General features: G+C 41.7%; 1 protein-coding gene across 2 annotated transcripts in view; it reads right to left on the reverse strand.

The window, feature by feature from the left end:
- Positions 1-12,371: 12,371 nt before the first annotated feature.
- Positions 12,372-16,753, reverse strand: part of LOC133504638 (protein 4.1-like) — a 215,013-nt gene continuing 210,631 nt past the window's right edge. Inside the window, exon 21 of one of the 2 annotated variants that reach the window (XM_061827860.1) lies at positions 12,372-12,592. In XM_061827860.1, coding sequence (XP_061683844.1) covers positions 12,585-12,592 — 8 coding nt within the window. In that variant the 3' untranslated portion in view covers positions 12,372-12,584. The remainder of the gene's footprint in view (positions 12,593-16,753) is intronic. The other variant, XM_061828073.1, reaches the window with a different exon arrangement.

Genomic DNA, 16,753 nt, shown 5'->3' on the forward strand with positions numbered 1-16,753 from the left:
GCAGGTAAGGGTGATTAAGGATAGACATGGAAATGTGTTGACTAGTGCCAGTAGTGTGCTAAATAGATGGAAAGAATACTTTGAGAAGTTGATGAATGAAGAAAATGAGAGAGAAGGAAGTGTTGAAGAGGCAAGTGTGAAGGACAAGGAAGTGGCAATGATTAGTAAGGGGGAAGTCAGAATTGAATTCAACAGAATACTCGCGGGCGAAAAGATGCCTGAAGAATGGAGGAAAAGTGTTCTAGTTCCCATTTTTAAGAACAAAGGGGATGTTCAAAGATGTGGGAATTATAGAGGAATAAAGATGATGGGCCACACATCAAGTTATGGGAAGAGTAGTGTAGGCTAGACTCAGGACAGAAGTAAGTATCTGCAAGCAACAATATGGTTTCATGCCTAGAAAGAGTACCACAGATGCATTATTTGCCTTGAGGATACTAGTGAGAAAAGTACAGAGAAGGTCGGAAGGAGCTACATTGTGTCTTTGTGGATCTAGAGAAAGCATATGACAGAGTACCAAGAGAGGAACTGTGGTACTGCATGCATAAGTCTGATGTGGCAGAGAAGTATGTTAAAATAGTACAGGACATGTATGATGGCAGCAGAACAATGGTGAGGTGTGCCTTAGGTGTGACAGAGGAATTTAAGGTGGAGGTAGGACTGCATCAGCTCTGAGCCCCTTCCTGTTTGCAGTGGTAATAGATAGGCTGACAGATGAGGTTAGACTGGAATCCCCTTGGTCCATGATGCTCGCAAATGATATTGTGATATGCAGTGAAAGCAAGGAGCATGCAGAGGAACAATCAGAAAGATGGAGACATGCACTGGAAAGGAGAGGAATGAAGATTAGCAGAAGTAAAACAGAATACATGAGTGAGGCTACAGGGAGAAGAAATAGCGAGGGTGGAGGACTTCAAATATTTAGGGTCAACAATCCAGAGCAATGGTGAGTGTGGTAAGGAAGTGAAGAAGCAGCAGGTCCAAGCAGGTTGGAACAGCTGGCAGAAGGTGTCTGGTGTGCTATGTGACAGAAGAGTCACTGCTTGGATGAAGGGGAAAGTTTACAAAACAGTGGTGAGGCTGGCCATGATGTACGGATTAGAGACGGTGGCACTGAAGAAACAACAGGAAGCAGAACTGGAGGTAGCAGAAATTAAGATGTTGAGGTTCTCGCTCGGAGTAAGCAGTTTGGATAGAATTACAAATGAGCTCATTAGAGAGACAGTCAAAGTTGGATGTTTTGGAGACAAGATTTGAGAAAGCAGACTTTGATGGTTTGGACATGTTCAGAGGCGACAGAGTGAGTATATTGGTGGAAGGAAGGGCGCTGAGAATGGAGCTGCCAGCCAAAAGACCGAGAGAAAGACCAAAGAGAAGGTTTATGGATGTGGTGAGGGAAGACATGAGGGCAGTTGGATGGAAAAAGATGACATGCTGTGGTGACCCCTAACGGGACAAGCCGAAAGGAAAAGAAGAAGAAGAAGTTATGTAACAAAAGTGACATTTAATAACAAACATTCAGTAAATAAATTGAACAAAACAGGTACACACTGCACACATTAGCTAGGCTAACCTAAGGTAAGGGCCCAAACAAATATGAATGTAGCCGGCAAAGCAAGCGAAATTCAAACGCCAATGTCACTGCTGTGCATCCCCAGGCCGGAGTGAAGAAAGGTGAAGGTGGTTTTTCCTCTGTCCAGCGTCCTCACAGTCCTCGCCCTTCTCCCTCGTGGTCCAACACACAGGCCTTTTCTTTGGTGTATGTGCCCATCCTGTGCAACAATATGCTTGACTTTTGGGACATCACATGAGGAAAACTGCTCTCGGAGAAGCCAGGACCAATTATTACAGTGTCAGCATACATAACTCCAATAAAAAGTCAGAGCAATTTGTCTCGAATTTGACAAATCATATTGTGCATGCTAAACCTATATATTTGCATTTATTCCTCTAGAATGTGCAAAATTGTTGTGCAGTTCTTTTTTACTTTTGGCACACCTAATCCTGAGTTCCATAGAATTTTTCAAGCAATCGCGTTTGCATCCATTAATGCACCTTGAAACCTTTAGTAAGAAAGCCCTTATACTTTTTTTTTGTAGTTATCGTGACTGATTATGATGCGATGCATGGTCCCTACTAAATTTGGTTATAATGCAATTTAGTGGAGGGACTTTATAAATGATGAACATAGACCAAGAAATGCATAAATTAGGATAGTATTTAATGTCCTCTCTCATTTTCTCCACTCTGGAAAAAGCGCAGCATCACCCACTGAGCAGACAGGTGCCTGCTGGAATTGGTTGGCCAGCAATAGAGGAAGTGGTTTGAATTTCGACAACAGGGAACTGAGGATAAGAGAGATGGAAACCAATCTGTAGTACCAGCATGTTTGCAGACATCCATAATGACATCAATGCTAATCACCACTTCAACTGCAGTCAAACATTTCCATTGGCAGAAGCTCATTTTGGGTAAGAGCTTACAGTGGGACATTGGGAGCAGGCGTGCTCATGTGCACATCGGAATATCATATTTTCAAGCTGGAGCTGCTATAAAGCTTGTCACTGTGGGATAGCTAAGTCCCAGTATATTATATAAACAATATCAAATCCTATTAGAAAACTTTTCAAACGACTGCATACACAAACAAACATAATGTAACATTTGATTACTTCTCCATCCATTTTCCGTATCACTTTTCCTCACTTGAGTCCCCAGTGTACTGGCACCTATTACAACTGACTCTGATCAAGACCCGCCCATACCCTAGGCGGGATGCCAGTCAGTTGTAGGGCGTATATATTCATTCACAAGAGTTATTCACCATCACCCTCAAACCTATGGCCAAGACACCCCAAATGAGTTATCCTGCCCTTCTGCACTGTAGCATATTTTTCCCAAACAATTTTTTAATAAATGTGTAAAGATAATTACACTACATTGCTAAAAGTGAAAACTGGCAGTTCGCGTTGGGGTTAGGGTTTAGGGTTAGGGTTAGAGGATTGCAAACAGTATGGTAACAACAACTCCAAAGTAATACATCACACAATTCCGATGGTGACACCAAGTGTGATGCGTGCTTTGAAACTTGGCTTCCCTGGCAATGTGCGAGAATCCATTGCCCTCGCTGACATAAGTGTTTTGCGACCACAGGCACAGAAGGCTCCTTAAAATTAAGGGTACAGTTGGTTCAGCTAGCGTTTGAGAGAGACTTAACCTGAAAATGACAACAGTGTGCATGGACTGACACCACTGCGAATAGAAAAGTGGCCACACTCGCCAGCTATGACTCTTCTCAATCTCAGCCAAGTGTTTCATTTATCTTACATTGCCCGGTGTGACAAATCTGCTTATCAAGCATGTTCGTCTGTGTGCGCTTGTGTGTGTGTGTGAGCGCAAGAAACAGGGCGCTCACATTTCGTAGCAATACGAGTGCATGTTTTAGTACAAGGGATTGAGTCTTGGATTCATTGTTGACAGAAAATATGAAATATTTATTGAGTGGCATAATGGCCCCACCAGTGCAGAAATAATGCCCCCCTTTGACACCACTACTGCTACTAATGTGGTGGATTCCAAAACATACATTAGACATTTTAAAAATAAATCTGTCAGTGGGTCAAACTGTTGCCCTCATACCACTTTAATTAACTGCACTTTTTTGTCATGTTGTACACTCTTACAGACCAACTCAATTGTCAGTCTCCACCTCTACAAGTAAAAAAAAAGTAAAACAAAGCACTTGGATTTGCAGTTAATCTTTTGACATATATATGAGCTGTCATGTGACAGTGACAGTCTTCGATTAGGCTAATGAATGTGGATGTCAATGTAGATTACTCAAAGAAAACCCTGGAGAGATTCAAACCCACATCCTCAGAACTACGAGACGGCTGTGTTATTAGACAGAAAATTTGTTTATTTTCCATTTGTGCACAACAGTCCAAGAGTGCATGCAGATTTCTGGCATTTGTACAGCCTAAAACGTATGTCACATAATGTACCCAGTCATGTGCTGGGGTTGCTATTTTCAGCACCACCCTGCAGTGCAGTTCTTAAAGGCGGGAGAGCTGCGCCATCCTTCAGTCAGGATTAGACATAAGAGTAAAATAAAGGTTTGGAAATTCTTAGAAGGAATTTCCGTTTTGTATGTTATGTTTGCGTATGAAGAGTTCACTGTTTCATTAATGTGTTAGGAGTATAGACTGACGCGCTACATAAAGTGCTTTGAGATAATTTTGGCTGTGATTTGGTGTCATTATAATGTACCTGACTGCCTCTCAGACAAGTGACTAATTAAGACCTCTCTCATAAGAAGAATGCATTGAAAATGGAAATACATTTTTTGTTTTTTAATCTATTGAATGGAACTGTTTATCAGTGCTTTTGCACAATATGACCTGCTCACTATACTGTATATGAACTCGACGTGCATATGTATAGTAATATAGTATGTAATTTGTGCACCACGGTAGAAGAGCTGTAAAGCGTCGGCCTCACAGTTTTGAGGACCTGGGTTCAATCCTGGCCCTCCCTGTGTGGAGTTGGTATGTTCTTTTTGTGCCTGCGTGGGTTTTTGCCGGGCACTCCGGTTTCCTCCTATATCCCAAAAATAGTAATTGGACACTCTAAATGGCCCCAAGGTGTGATTACGAGTGCGACTGTTGTCTGGATCACTCGTACTCACATTTACAGCTTCAGGCAATTCAGAATCTTTGATCAACCTACCATACATGTTTTGGAGTTGTGGAAGGAAACCGGCTTACCTAGAGAAAACCCACGGGGGTACAGGGAGAACATGCAAACTCTACACAGCCGAGCCTGGACTTTGAACCGTGGTCCTCAGAACTATGAGGTGGATGTGCTAACCAGTTGGTCCCCATGCCACCTGAGAATCAAAAATGGTTAATTACAAATATTTTAAAATTCATCTTAATCATCTGATACCAAAAATTTTATTTGATTTGAAATGTCAATTGTGGTTTAGAAGATGAAGTTATGGGTCTCAATGATTTTTTTACAATGCAAAACTGATTTACAGATATTTGCAAAACATCCATTTGTGCTGCCAAATGTTAAAAGGGTTTACCAAACTGTCTGCAAACATTCTGAAGCTTACTTGTTCACTTGCTTCCCCAGTACCCTTGATCTTAATAGTATGTGTGTATGTAATAGGGAACTGCGGTTTATCCATGCAGCTCTTGGTTTTACTTTATTTTCACATTTTATTTTTTCAATCATGTTAAGGAATTTTTGAATCCCAAAATAATTTCAGTTGAAAAACTCCCAGTGAGTCGGGTAAACTACGGCAAAAAACTATTAACAGCAGTGACATGTCAACACATCATTCAGGAATATGCTTGATGAGTCAGCAAAGATCACATATAAAATCACATTATAGGGAGGACTGACGCTTGGTAGATTTACTTATTGAACCACAAATCAGTGAAGCCTGCTGACACTGAGCAAATAATAAGTTTGTGGCTCCAGTGTATGAGAAAACCCTGGCTGGCTGGGTGACATTGCACAGAGGCAAGAGCACTATGGTAAAATACAACATTTAAAACAACAAATACACACACCAATGCTTTATTGCAGCATAGAATATTAAGTACCTGTCCATTTTCTTTAACGTTTGATCTATACATATACTCTCTGCGCAGCAAAGAAGCTACTGTTTCACAGTAAATCTTCTTCTTTCCCTTTCAGCTTGCCCTTAGGGGTTGCTACAGCGTGTCATCTTTTTCCATTTAACCCTATCTCCTGCATCTTCCTCTCTAAACCCAACTGCCCTCATGTATTTCCTCACAACATCCATCAAACTTCTCTTTGGTCTTCCTCTCTCTTTTGCCTGGCAGCTCCATCCTCCGCACCCTTCTACCAATATACTTACTCACTCCCCTCTGGACATGTCCAACCATCAAAGTCTGCACTCTCAAACCTTGTCTCCAAAACATCCAACTTTGCCTGTCCCTCTAATGAGTTCATTTCTAATCCCATCCTCCTCACTCTGAGAGAAAACTTCAACATCTTCATTTCTGCCACCTCCAGTTCTGGTCTCAAATCTGTACATCATGGCTGGCCTCACCACTGTTTTATAATCTTTGCCCTTCATCCTAGCACAGACTCTTCTGTCACATACCACACCAGACACCTTCCACCAGGTGTTCCAACCTCCAATCTTCACCAATCATAACTCTCTCTCTCTCTCTGGGATGCTCAGGACTACTTCGTGTAGTTCCTTCCAGAAATTTCTCTTTCAACTTGAGGTCACATCCTACCTCTAATCGCATTATACACAATACCCTCAATTTAACCACCTATGTGCTTTTACCTCCGCTCTTGTTGGTCACTATGTTCCTGCCTCTTCTGTTCATTAAAACCATTTCCATCTTTTTTTGAAAGTCCACCATCATCTGGCCCTCAAAGTTCCTTTCCTGGATGCCGTACTTACCCACCACTTCTTCATCGCCTCTGTTTCCTTCACCAACATGTCCTTTACTATTTGCACCAATCACAACCCTTGCTCTGTCTGGGATGGTAAGAACTACTTCATCTAGTTCCTTCCAGAATTTCTCTTTCATTTCTATGTCACATCCTACCTGTGGGGCATAGGCGCTAATCACATTATACATAACTCAATTTCGAATTTCAGCCTCATCCCTCGATCTGATATTCTTTTCACCCCCAAGACATTTTTAGACAGCTCTTCCTTTAAAATAATCCCTACTCCATTTCTCTTCACATCTACTCCATGGTAGAATAATTTAAACCCTGCTCCTAAACTTCTAGCCTTACTACCTTTCCACCTGCTCTCTCAGATGCACAGTATATCAACCTTTCTCCTAATCATCATGTCAACCAACTCCTGAGCTTTTCCTGTCATAGTCCCAACATTCAAAGTCCCTACACTCAGTTGTAGGCTCTGTGCATTCCTCTTTTTCTTCTGACGATGGATCCGGTTTCCTCCGCTTCTTTGTTTTTTGTTACATAACCAGGTGTATTATTTGACTATCTGCAAGACAATTAGAAGTGGGGAGTCTATATGATAGCTGGGATATCTACATTAGTTAACCTTTACTCATAAAGGAAACATTATTTCAGAGACTTTTTGATAGAGAATTAAATGCACAACTAAAGTTGGAATAGACATTTACAGTAATTACCATTGAGTTAATTTATTAGTTTCCTACTTTGGAGTGAGGAAAGAACTCAGGTGGCGACCTCATCAAAGTATTTTATGATAGTGAGGCGCTACACACACTGTAGGAGGGATTTTGGCTCACTCCTTCACACAGATCTCTAGATCAGACAGGTTTCTGTCGCTGAGAAACACTGAGTTTCAGCTCCCTCCAAAGATTTTCTATCGGGTTTAGGTCTGGAGACTGGCTAGGCCACGCCAGAACCTTGATCTGCTTTTTACGGCGCCACTCCTTGGTTTTCCTGGCTATGTGCTTCGAGTCATTGTCATGTTGAAAAAACCAGCTACGACCCATTTTCAATGCTCTGACTGAGAGAAAGAGGTTGTTCCCCAAAATCTCACAATACGTGGCTCCTGGTCTCTTGGATGCACAATATATCAACTTTTCTTCTAATCCTCATCTCAGCCAACTCGTGAGCTTTTCCTGTCATAGTCCCAACATTCAAAGTCCCCACACTCAGTTGTAGGCTCTATGCATTCCTCTTCTTCTGGTGACGAATCCGGTTTCTTCCTCTACTTTGTCTTTGACCCACAGTAGCTGAATTTGCACGGATGTCCTGCAGGTTAGTGGTGCCAGGGGAGGGCATTGTTAACACGAGCCACAACCGATCCGCTCTGGGAGTCTTTAGATGAACACTCATATTTGTTTGGCAGAGTTTTATGCCAGATGCCCTTCCTGACACAACCCTCTGCATTTACCCGGGCTTGGAACTGGCCTACATATTGCACTGGCTTGTGCCCCCATAGGGCTGCATTTACTGTTTCACTGTAAATAAAACGTTATTTTGTTTCAAACCACATTGTGGATTGTTCTCTCTTTAACTGAAGTTGACAACAATGTTTTCCATGTACAGTTACTGAAATAAGTAACACATCACTATATTTTTCTCACATATATATTTAAAAAGGTACTCTTGAACCCAATGCAAGTAATGTACACATTCAAAGAAAGTAGAACAAACAAAATCATAAATTAAATTCTGTCTAATGTGAAATGGTTAGTAAGTATTGAACACATCAAGAAACGGAGGCACAAAAAGGCAATCCAAAACAACTCCCAAGATTTATCAGTAATCAAACAGCAATCCAGCCCCTTGTCACTGTAAATCAATATCAGATGATTCAGTCCAAATTGATGGCCTACTAAAATGTCTCACAGCTCATGATGGGTAAGAGCAGAGTGCTGTCTCAACATCATCGCAAACTAAGTGTTGCAAAACATATCATTGGCAAAGGCACATATCCAAATTTCTGAATGTTCCAGTGTGCATGGTTGGGGTCATAATCTGTGATTGGAGAGCAAAATTTTGCACCTATGAATTAAAATAAATTCAATCAGGTGCTTTTCAAAATATTTCTCACAGAGGAGTGCATAGAATAATCAGAAGAGTTGTATATGAGCCCATGACTACATGCGTAGAGCTTCAAAAACACCTGGAATTAGCAGGAACTGTTATCACAAGGAAAACACTGACTAATATACTCAATTGACAGGCCCTTTATGTATGGTAACCACACAAGACTCATTGCTGAAAACAAAATGCATGTCAAAGCTCATTTCATGTTTGGTGCACACCATTTGGTCAGGCCCATTAAATACTGGGAGAATATAGTCAGGTTGGATGAGAGCACACGTGAACTGTTTGGATGCCATAATGCACATCACGGAGGAGAAATGGCACTCATCCTAAAAACACCATACCAGTAGAAAAGTTCAGAGGTGGCAACATGATGGTGTCAGGGTGCTCTTCAGTAAAGGATAGTGGTAAATTTTGTGTTATTGAAGGAAGGATGAATGGGCAAATGTATTGAGACATTCTTGCCAAAAACCTGCTGCCATCTACAGTACGAGGAGGAGGAAAATGAAACGAGGGTGGGCATTTTAGCAGAATGATTAAAAGTTGATAGCGAAATCCAGTGGGGTGCAAATATGTGTTTCTGCTCTGGTCACACACTAGAGGTGACGCACATTGCCGAAAACCTTTCAATCAATGAAAAGGGGGGCAGTGGAAAAATGATGGAGGTTTGTGCCCACCTAAACCCATTTGGATGGATGCCTCCCTGAGTTGGAGGCCACAGTCCCATTATATTTTATATTTATATACTATTTGGGCAGACCATTATACGTAATGGAACAATGAGGCTTAGATTTCTAAAGGAGAGGATTATGTTTTGATTGCTGCAAATTTGTCAGTTGGTGTGTTGAATGCAAGCCAGACAGTATGGCCAATCACAAAGACCAACCAGTGTCCCTTGAGGGCCAATGTCAGTCCTAATCACAGAGCACAGGACAACAGTAGCCAGAGGGAAGGAGGAGGACAAACTCAGCGAGCCTGCTAGTAGTGAGACTGCAAGCTTCCTAGATGTATCTTTTCCCTAATACTGACAGCAGCTCTTCACTGCAGAAGGATCCCCTATAATTTGAATCAAATGACATACCTGAATGTTGAAAGCCAATGTTGCCACAAAGGAACCAATATGTCCAGAAACAGAAATTCCCTCCCATTAATTCTTGTCTCCAGTTCACATAAGTGCATGCTTTGAAAAAAGAGGCTGTCTTTACCTTGATGTCTTTCTTTTTCACTGTCCTCATGTCCTCCCTCAACCTTTTCTTTGGTCTTCCTCTCGCTCTTTTGCCTGGCACCTCCATCCTCAGCACCCTTCTACCAATATACTCACTCTCTTGCCTCTGAACATGTCCAAACCATCGCAGTCTGGTCTCTCTAACCTTGTCTCAAAACATCAACTTTGACTGTCCCTCTAATGAGCTCATTTCTAATCCTTTCCAACCAGGTCACACCAAGCGAGAACCTCAGCATCATCATTTCTGCTACGTCCAGTTCTGCTTCCTGTTATTTCTTGAGTGCTACCATCTCTAATCCGTACATCATGGCCGGCCTCACCACTGTTTTATAAACTTTGCCCTTCATGTCACATAGAACACCAGACACCTTCCGCCAACTGTGCCACCCTGCTTGGACCCGTTTATTCACTTCCTTACCACACTCAACATTGCTCTGTATTGTTGACCCCAAGTATTTGAAGTCGCCCACCCTCGCTATCTCATCTACCTTGACCTTCACTCTTCCTCTTCCGCCCCTTTCATTCAAGCACATACATTGTAATTTACTTCGGCTAATCTTCATTCCTATCCTTTCCAGTGCGTACTTCCATCTTTCCAATTGTTCCTCCGCCTGCTTCCCTTCCTGCTTTCACAGCACATCACAATATCATCTGCGAATATCATGGTCCAAGGGGATTCCAGTCTAACCTCCTCTGTAAGCTTTTCCATTACTAACTCAAAAAGGAAGGGGCTCAGCGTGGAACCCTGATGCAGTCCCACCTCCACCTTAAATTCTTCTGACACACTAACAGCACATCTCACCGCTGTTCTGCTGCCGTCATACATGTCCTGTACTATTCTAACATATTTATCCCCCACACCAGACTTACTCTGTCATAAGCTTTCTCTAGGTCTACAAAGATACAATGTAGCTCCTTCTGACCTTTTCTCTGTACTTTTCCATGAGGATCCTCAAGGCAAATAATGCATCTGTGGTACTTTTTCTAGGCATGAAACCATACTGCTGATCGCAGATACTTAGTTCTTATCTGAGTCTAGCCTCCACTACTCTTTCCCATAACTTCATTGTGTGGCTCATCATCTTTATTCCTCAGTAGATTCCACAGTTCTGAACATAACCTTCGTTCTTAAAAATGGGAACTAGCACACTTTTCCTCCATTCTTCTGGCATCTTCTCTCCTGCTAGTATTCTATTGACTAAGTTGGTCAGAAAGTCCCCAGCCACCCCACCAAATTGCTTCTATACCCCCACTGGTATGTCATCGGGACCAACTGTCTTTCCATTTTTCATTCTGTTCAGTTCCTCTCACTTACTAATACATGCCACTTCCCGGTCATTCACACTTGCCTCTTCTACTTGACCTTCTTTCCCATTTTCTTCATTCTTTAACTTCTCAAAGTATTCTTTCCATCTACTTAGCACACTACTGGCACCAGTAAACATATTTCCATCGCTATCCTTAATCACCCTTACCTGCTGCACATCCTTCCCATCTCTATCCCTCTGTCTGGCCAACCTGTTGAGATCCTTTTCTCCTTCTTTCGTATCCAACCTGCCAGTAACATGTTGTCATTTGCCTCTTGTTTAGCCTTCGCCACCTCTACCTTTGCCCTACGACGCATCTCAATGTATTCCTTACGCATCTCCTCAGCCCACTCCGTGTTCCACTTCTTCTTCGCCAATTTCTTTCCTTGGATGACTTCCTGTATTTTGGAGTTCCACGACCAAGTCTCCTTCTCCCTTTTCCTGCCAGAAGACACCCCAAGTCCTCTCCTTTTGGGATGTGAGACGCAAAACAGGTGAAAACCCAGGTGAACATGGGGAGAAGAGACAAATGTACATCGAGTTGCTAACTGGTGGAGGAACAAATAAGTAAGATAAGAAAAACCACATGGGCACTAAGTTAAGAAGTAGCAATCATTGAGTGCAGAGAGTGAATTATGTGCAAATTATCAGTGTAACAGATCATTCTTCAATGGTTGTTCTGGCCTAGGCAAAGTCAGTGTTGTTTAAAGTTACTCAAAAAGGCTTTCAAAGATGAAATTTTTACATTGGAGGCTTTGTGTCAAATGGGCATGTCTGACAAGTAATTGGAAACAACAATAATTTCAGTGTTAATTTCAACAATTGTGATGAAAACCACTTTCTAATGATATCCTTTTTTCCTCATCACAGTATTTGATGTGCAAGAATGTAACTACACTTCTGTATTCCACAAAACAATTAAGCTCCTTTTTTTGTCTTCAAAATGCACATTATTCTTGTTCTCTTCCTTTTAGAATTTCCAAGAAATCAAGAATCAATAGTAATTTGTACCACAGTTTACCATCGGGCATTTGCCATTTATAATTGGTTACCAAGGTGTCATGAGAATAAAGCAAGGGACTGGACCCAATTGCAGGACTCCGAGAAGAGGGCATGATATTGAGGATGGTTTTATTCCAGGCTAAGGTCGTACACAAGAAAGCAGTCCAAACAAGGCGGAAGTACAAAAACGTGAGGCTACAGGCAAGATCCAAAAATATGTATCAAGGTCTGATTGCTATGAGGCAAAGCTTAGAAACATGAACAAGACGTAACAAGACTATAGTGGCACAGGATCGCTGTGACGAAGGGATGCACTACACAAAGCTTGTGAACTTACGTACTATAGTGGAGTATCCAATATGCAGTAACACAACAAACTGGCAAATGTAGATGACACAGTCAAGGCTGAAATGCCTGGTCTAATTAACGTCCACTGCGGCGCAGCTGTGGGACTGCAGCCAGAGGCGGCACTGCCCAGTGCAGTAGCTTGATCACGGACCTGACAAAAGAATTATGAAATTGTCTTGTAGTATTAGCAAATGTTACAAATCGTTTTACAAATCATAAATTTCACTAAGAAAGTTTATCAGCCATTTATAACAGTTAGGTAATGGTTTACAAGTTGTTTGTTATTTAATTATGAACCTATCAAATAAGGCCACAAATACCTTTCCATTCAATTTTCCAAGATGCTTATCCTCACAAGTGTCACGGGAGTGCTGGAGCCTATCCCAGCTAACTTATACATTAGTTTGTCATTAGAACCCCAATACTCCTCCTTAGAACAAGTCAGTCAAATCATATCTAATCAATTGGTACAAGAAATGATGGTACGGTTCCTTAATTGGCCAAATTTTCGTGCGTGTGAATGGGAGTGTGAATTGTTGCTTGTCTCCAAATGTGCCTTGTCACTGACCTTTGCCTGAGCTATCTTGAGTAGGATAATCAGTGTAGAAAATGGATGGCTGTAACCCGTTACTAGCGGACAGGTACTATTGAATTATGATGACCTTGCTGCTCATTTGACAGATTGCAATGCATTTTTATAGCTGTTGTTCAGTATCAGTTTGGTGCCTTGAAACATAGCTGAAAGGGAGCCTTGTTTTATAGATGTGAGGTTACTACTTAATGAGCCTGTGGGAGTGAAGAGATTTTTTTTCTTCTGTTGATGCCAAGTCTCGCTAAGGGTGATGAAGGAAGTAGACACACAGCAGTTTAGTCAGATAAACTGTTTTTGTTGACTTGGTTTTGGTTGGATTTAGATTATATTTTGTGACGTTTTCTTGCATCATATCATTCATCTCCTGTCTGCTAGTTGTATTTCCCTCTCTTCCTGTTTCTCATCAGCCCTCCACTTTGTGACAACCAGTCAGCTTCCTTCAGCCACTCCTGTCTTGTGCAAGTGTGCCTCGTTGTCTCTTCAAGCATTTTGTATTTAGTTTCCTGGGTTTGTTCAGTTTGTATCAGATCATTGTTACCTTTTACGTCATGTTCTCTGTTTTGGTTGGGTTGGGCTGGTTTTGTTTGTTTCCTGTGTTCCATGTGCTCATTTTGGTTAGTTGCATGACCATTTCACCTCCACATGTTTTTCTTTACTAAGATTTTTCTGATTATGAAAATGACATTGATTTATTTGACTCCCTGTCTGATTCAGACGCCAACACATATTTTGTCTTTTCCAGTTCCTTCTCAAGTATTACGTTCCGGCGGCGATGGCGCTCAACCAGCGGCTGCTACCTACTCCAGCAGTAGTGCTCGACCAGTGACTGCAACATGTTCCTGTTCCAGTGGCACTTCACTCGTGGTGACCACCTACTTCAGGGAAGGCAGCACTTCACCTGCGACTGGTCCCTCTCATTCTGGCGGCAGCGCACGACCAGCAGCAGTCACCTCTCGCTCCTGTTCTGGCGCGCTCAACCAGTGGCCACCACCACTTGCACTTCATCTGCGGCCACGAACTCTCTTGCTCTCTTGCTCATGCTCTCCTGGCGGAGCTTTACCTGCGGCCGCCACCTGCTCCAGGGGTGGCGGTTGACCAGCAGCGACGAGCTCAAGCTCCTGCTCCAGCAGTGGTGGTTGACCATCTTAGCCACCTGTCCCTGTTGCCTGGCTCCTGCTTTGCCATGCATTCAAACAGTTTTTTTCCCTCTGGCAATTAAGTCATTAGATTCTTGATCAGCGAACCCACTATTTTTCTGCCTTGTGCCATTGTGAGGACACTCAATCACATCCTGCCCGTCCAATATGGATTAGTAATATATTTTGTAGACTATCGTACGATTTGTCACTTTAAACTCCTCCCTTTGCACAATTGTCATTGCACTGGTCTCTAACAGGAACTGCAAATGGGTGAAGGCACTCTGTACAAGTTTAACACAATGTCGGACGTTAACACACTTATCTCTTGTTCTAAATGAACAAGATTTTACATCTTGCATGTCTTGTAAGGAATAGTGCCTATAAACAGAAATATCTCTTATTCTTTGCTCTGAATGTCATACCAGGGCAGCACCGACTTCCGGAGAAAAATTCCTTGTGTGTTTTTACACACTTGGCCAATAAAGCTCATTCTGATTCTGATTGTCATCATGAACGTCCGCCTGAATAGCCCCACAAAGATCCTGGTGCTTTCCGTCCTGGCCGACCTCCTGAACTGCTCAGCAAAGCATTTAACTTTGAGTGGCCAGGATTGCCACCAGACTAACATCGATGGGTGACTGTGATATGATTCAAGACTTGTTGAGAATGAAGCAAAAGTAATTTCTTACTGGGTCAAACAGTGGCCATTTTATCGCTGATACTGAATGTGTAGGCAATGGTTTGATTTATAAATTCAATAATGTATTAGAAGTCTCAAATAGGTTAGTAATTCACAACACAGTACTAATTACAAAAAAATAAATAAATTCAAGGCTTAACTTCAATTAGAAATGGCAAAGGTGTGAGTACAAATGTGATGTCATGGATATCTAAGCCTTAGATAGTCCTAATATTTTTAATGATGATGTGAGTGTACACTATATGGAAGCCAAGCACAGTAAAAGCAAAGAAAAACCCAAGTCCTTGCATGACTATCAGTGCAAATTGTCTTCTTTCCTTTTTGCCTTCGGTACTACTTTTGCAATTGATCACAGAAAACAACAACCAAAAGACATGATCAGAATGATGCTGAAATTGAAACTCAAGATGCAGCGATCAAAACACCCAGGTTTCAAGTGACATGAGAGGCAGGTTTTGGTTGCCTAGCAAATTGTACACATTGAGTTAACCTTAATATGGACTGAAATGAGCTCCAACCTTTTACTAGTTGATGAGTTTCATTTTCTTTTGTTTTATTCTAATAACGGTTTCTGGCTTTGCCTCTACTTTAGGGTAAATATTGATTAGCCTATTGAACAGGGAATGCTAATATGCGCCTGTCATGTTTATTTATTATTACCAACAATGCCAAAATGGCAGCGGTTTCACCTTTTGATCATGATTTTCATTTGAAGGACATTGTTTGTGCTGATGACAGCTGTTAATCACCCGAGTAAAACACTCACACAAACAGCACATGTAGCACATTTCCTCAGCCTTCGTGTAAAGGTCTGCTGTGAATAAATAAACATAAACCTCATCTTGTGAATTTCAATTCATGATTTGCATTTCACCATTAAGGAGTTTTGTATTCATTTGCTTCTGAAGAAATCCTGCTGGGCTGCCCTAAAGGTATATGCGCATGCGCAGTGTGAGTATGTATACCGAAAATGTCATATGTGACGACCAAATTCAGTGCCCATTTGTCTACACAACTCCGTGAAGATGCTGTGGTTCAGAATACTATTTAGCACATAGTTCTTACATTCCACTACAAATTTTGACAGTTTTTGAGACAAGGTTTTATTTTGCCAACTTGTCTGTGCAGAGCAGAATGCGTAATAATGATGTGTGGTCACTCCTGCACCAAAACCAGACTTTCATCCATGCGTGACTGGAGCTCCATCAGAACAGACTGAAAAACTTCAGTACAAGTACATCCCACAACAGATTGTTGTCTCTGAAGTCATCCAAAAAATTTTATTCACATAGCCTGCCTTAGTTGCTTAGTTGTTATCAGAGGCTTATAAAATAAAATAAGTTTTTTCCCCCCTTTATCATAAAATGTATTACGCAGTTCACAAGCTGGCTTACATTGGAAAGGTCCTTGGTCTTGTTGATTTGGAGGCTGAATTGTGCTCGGCTTAAAATCAGATATCTGCAAGTACTTGTGCCATTCTGCTTCTGATGGTGTCATTTGAAGTGGGAATTTGGGATAACTTTTTTTTTAGCAGCTTTTCCGAGCATGATAATTGGGATCTTCAACACAGGTGGTTTTAAAATGATCATGGTGTGTGGTTAACACGGCTTTGTGATCAGGTAAGCAACTTCATAGGATGCTGGCAGGACCGCAATGCCAATGGGCATAAAGCTGAGAGTAGGCAGAGAAGCCTTTTCATCAAATCTGTCTCTCTTTACCTTGAAGTCAACGAGACTAGCATTCTTGTATTTCCCATCTCCATGCAAATTTTAAAGATGCTGTGCTCAGAAACAGTCTGTATAACGAAACATCAATTCAGTGATTTCATCAAGCTTCATTGTTATTTTGTTTTGTTCATGCACTCACTGAGTTTACGACAAT

The sequence above is a fragment of the Syngnathoides biaculeatus genome, chromosome 1 (assembly GCF_019802595.1).
Source record: "Syngnathoides biaculeatus isolate LvHL_M chromosome 1, ASM1980259v1, whole genome shotgun sequence".
Lineage (NCBI taxonomy): Eukaryota > Metazoa > Chordata > Actinopteri > Syngnathiformes > Syngnathidae > Syngnathoides > Syngnathoides biaculeatus.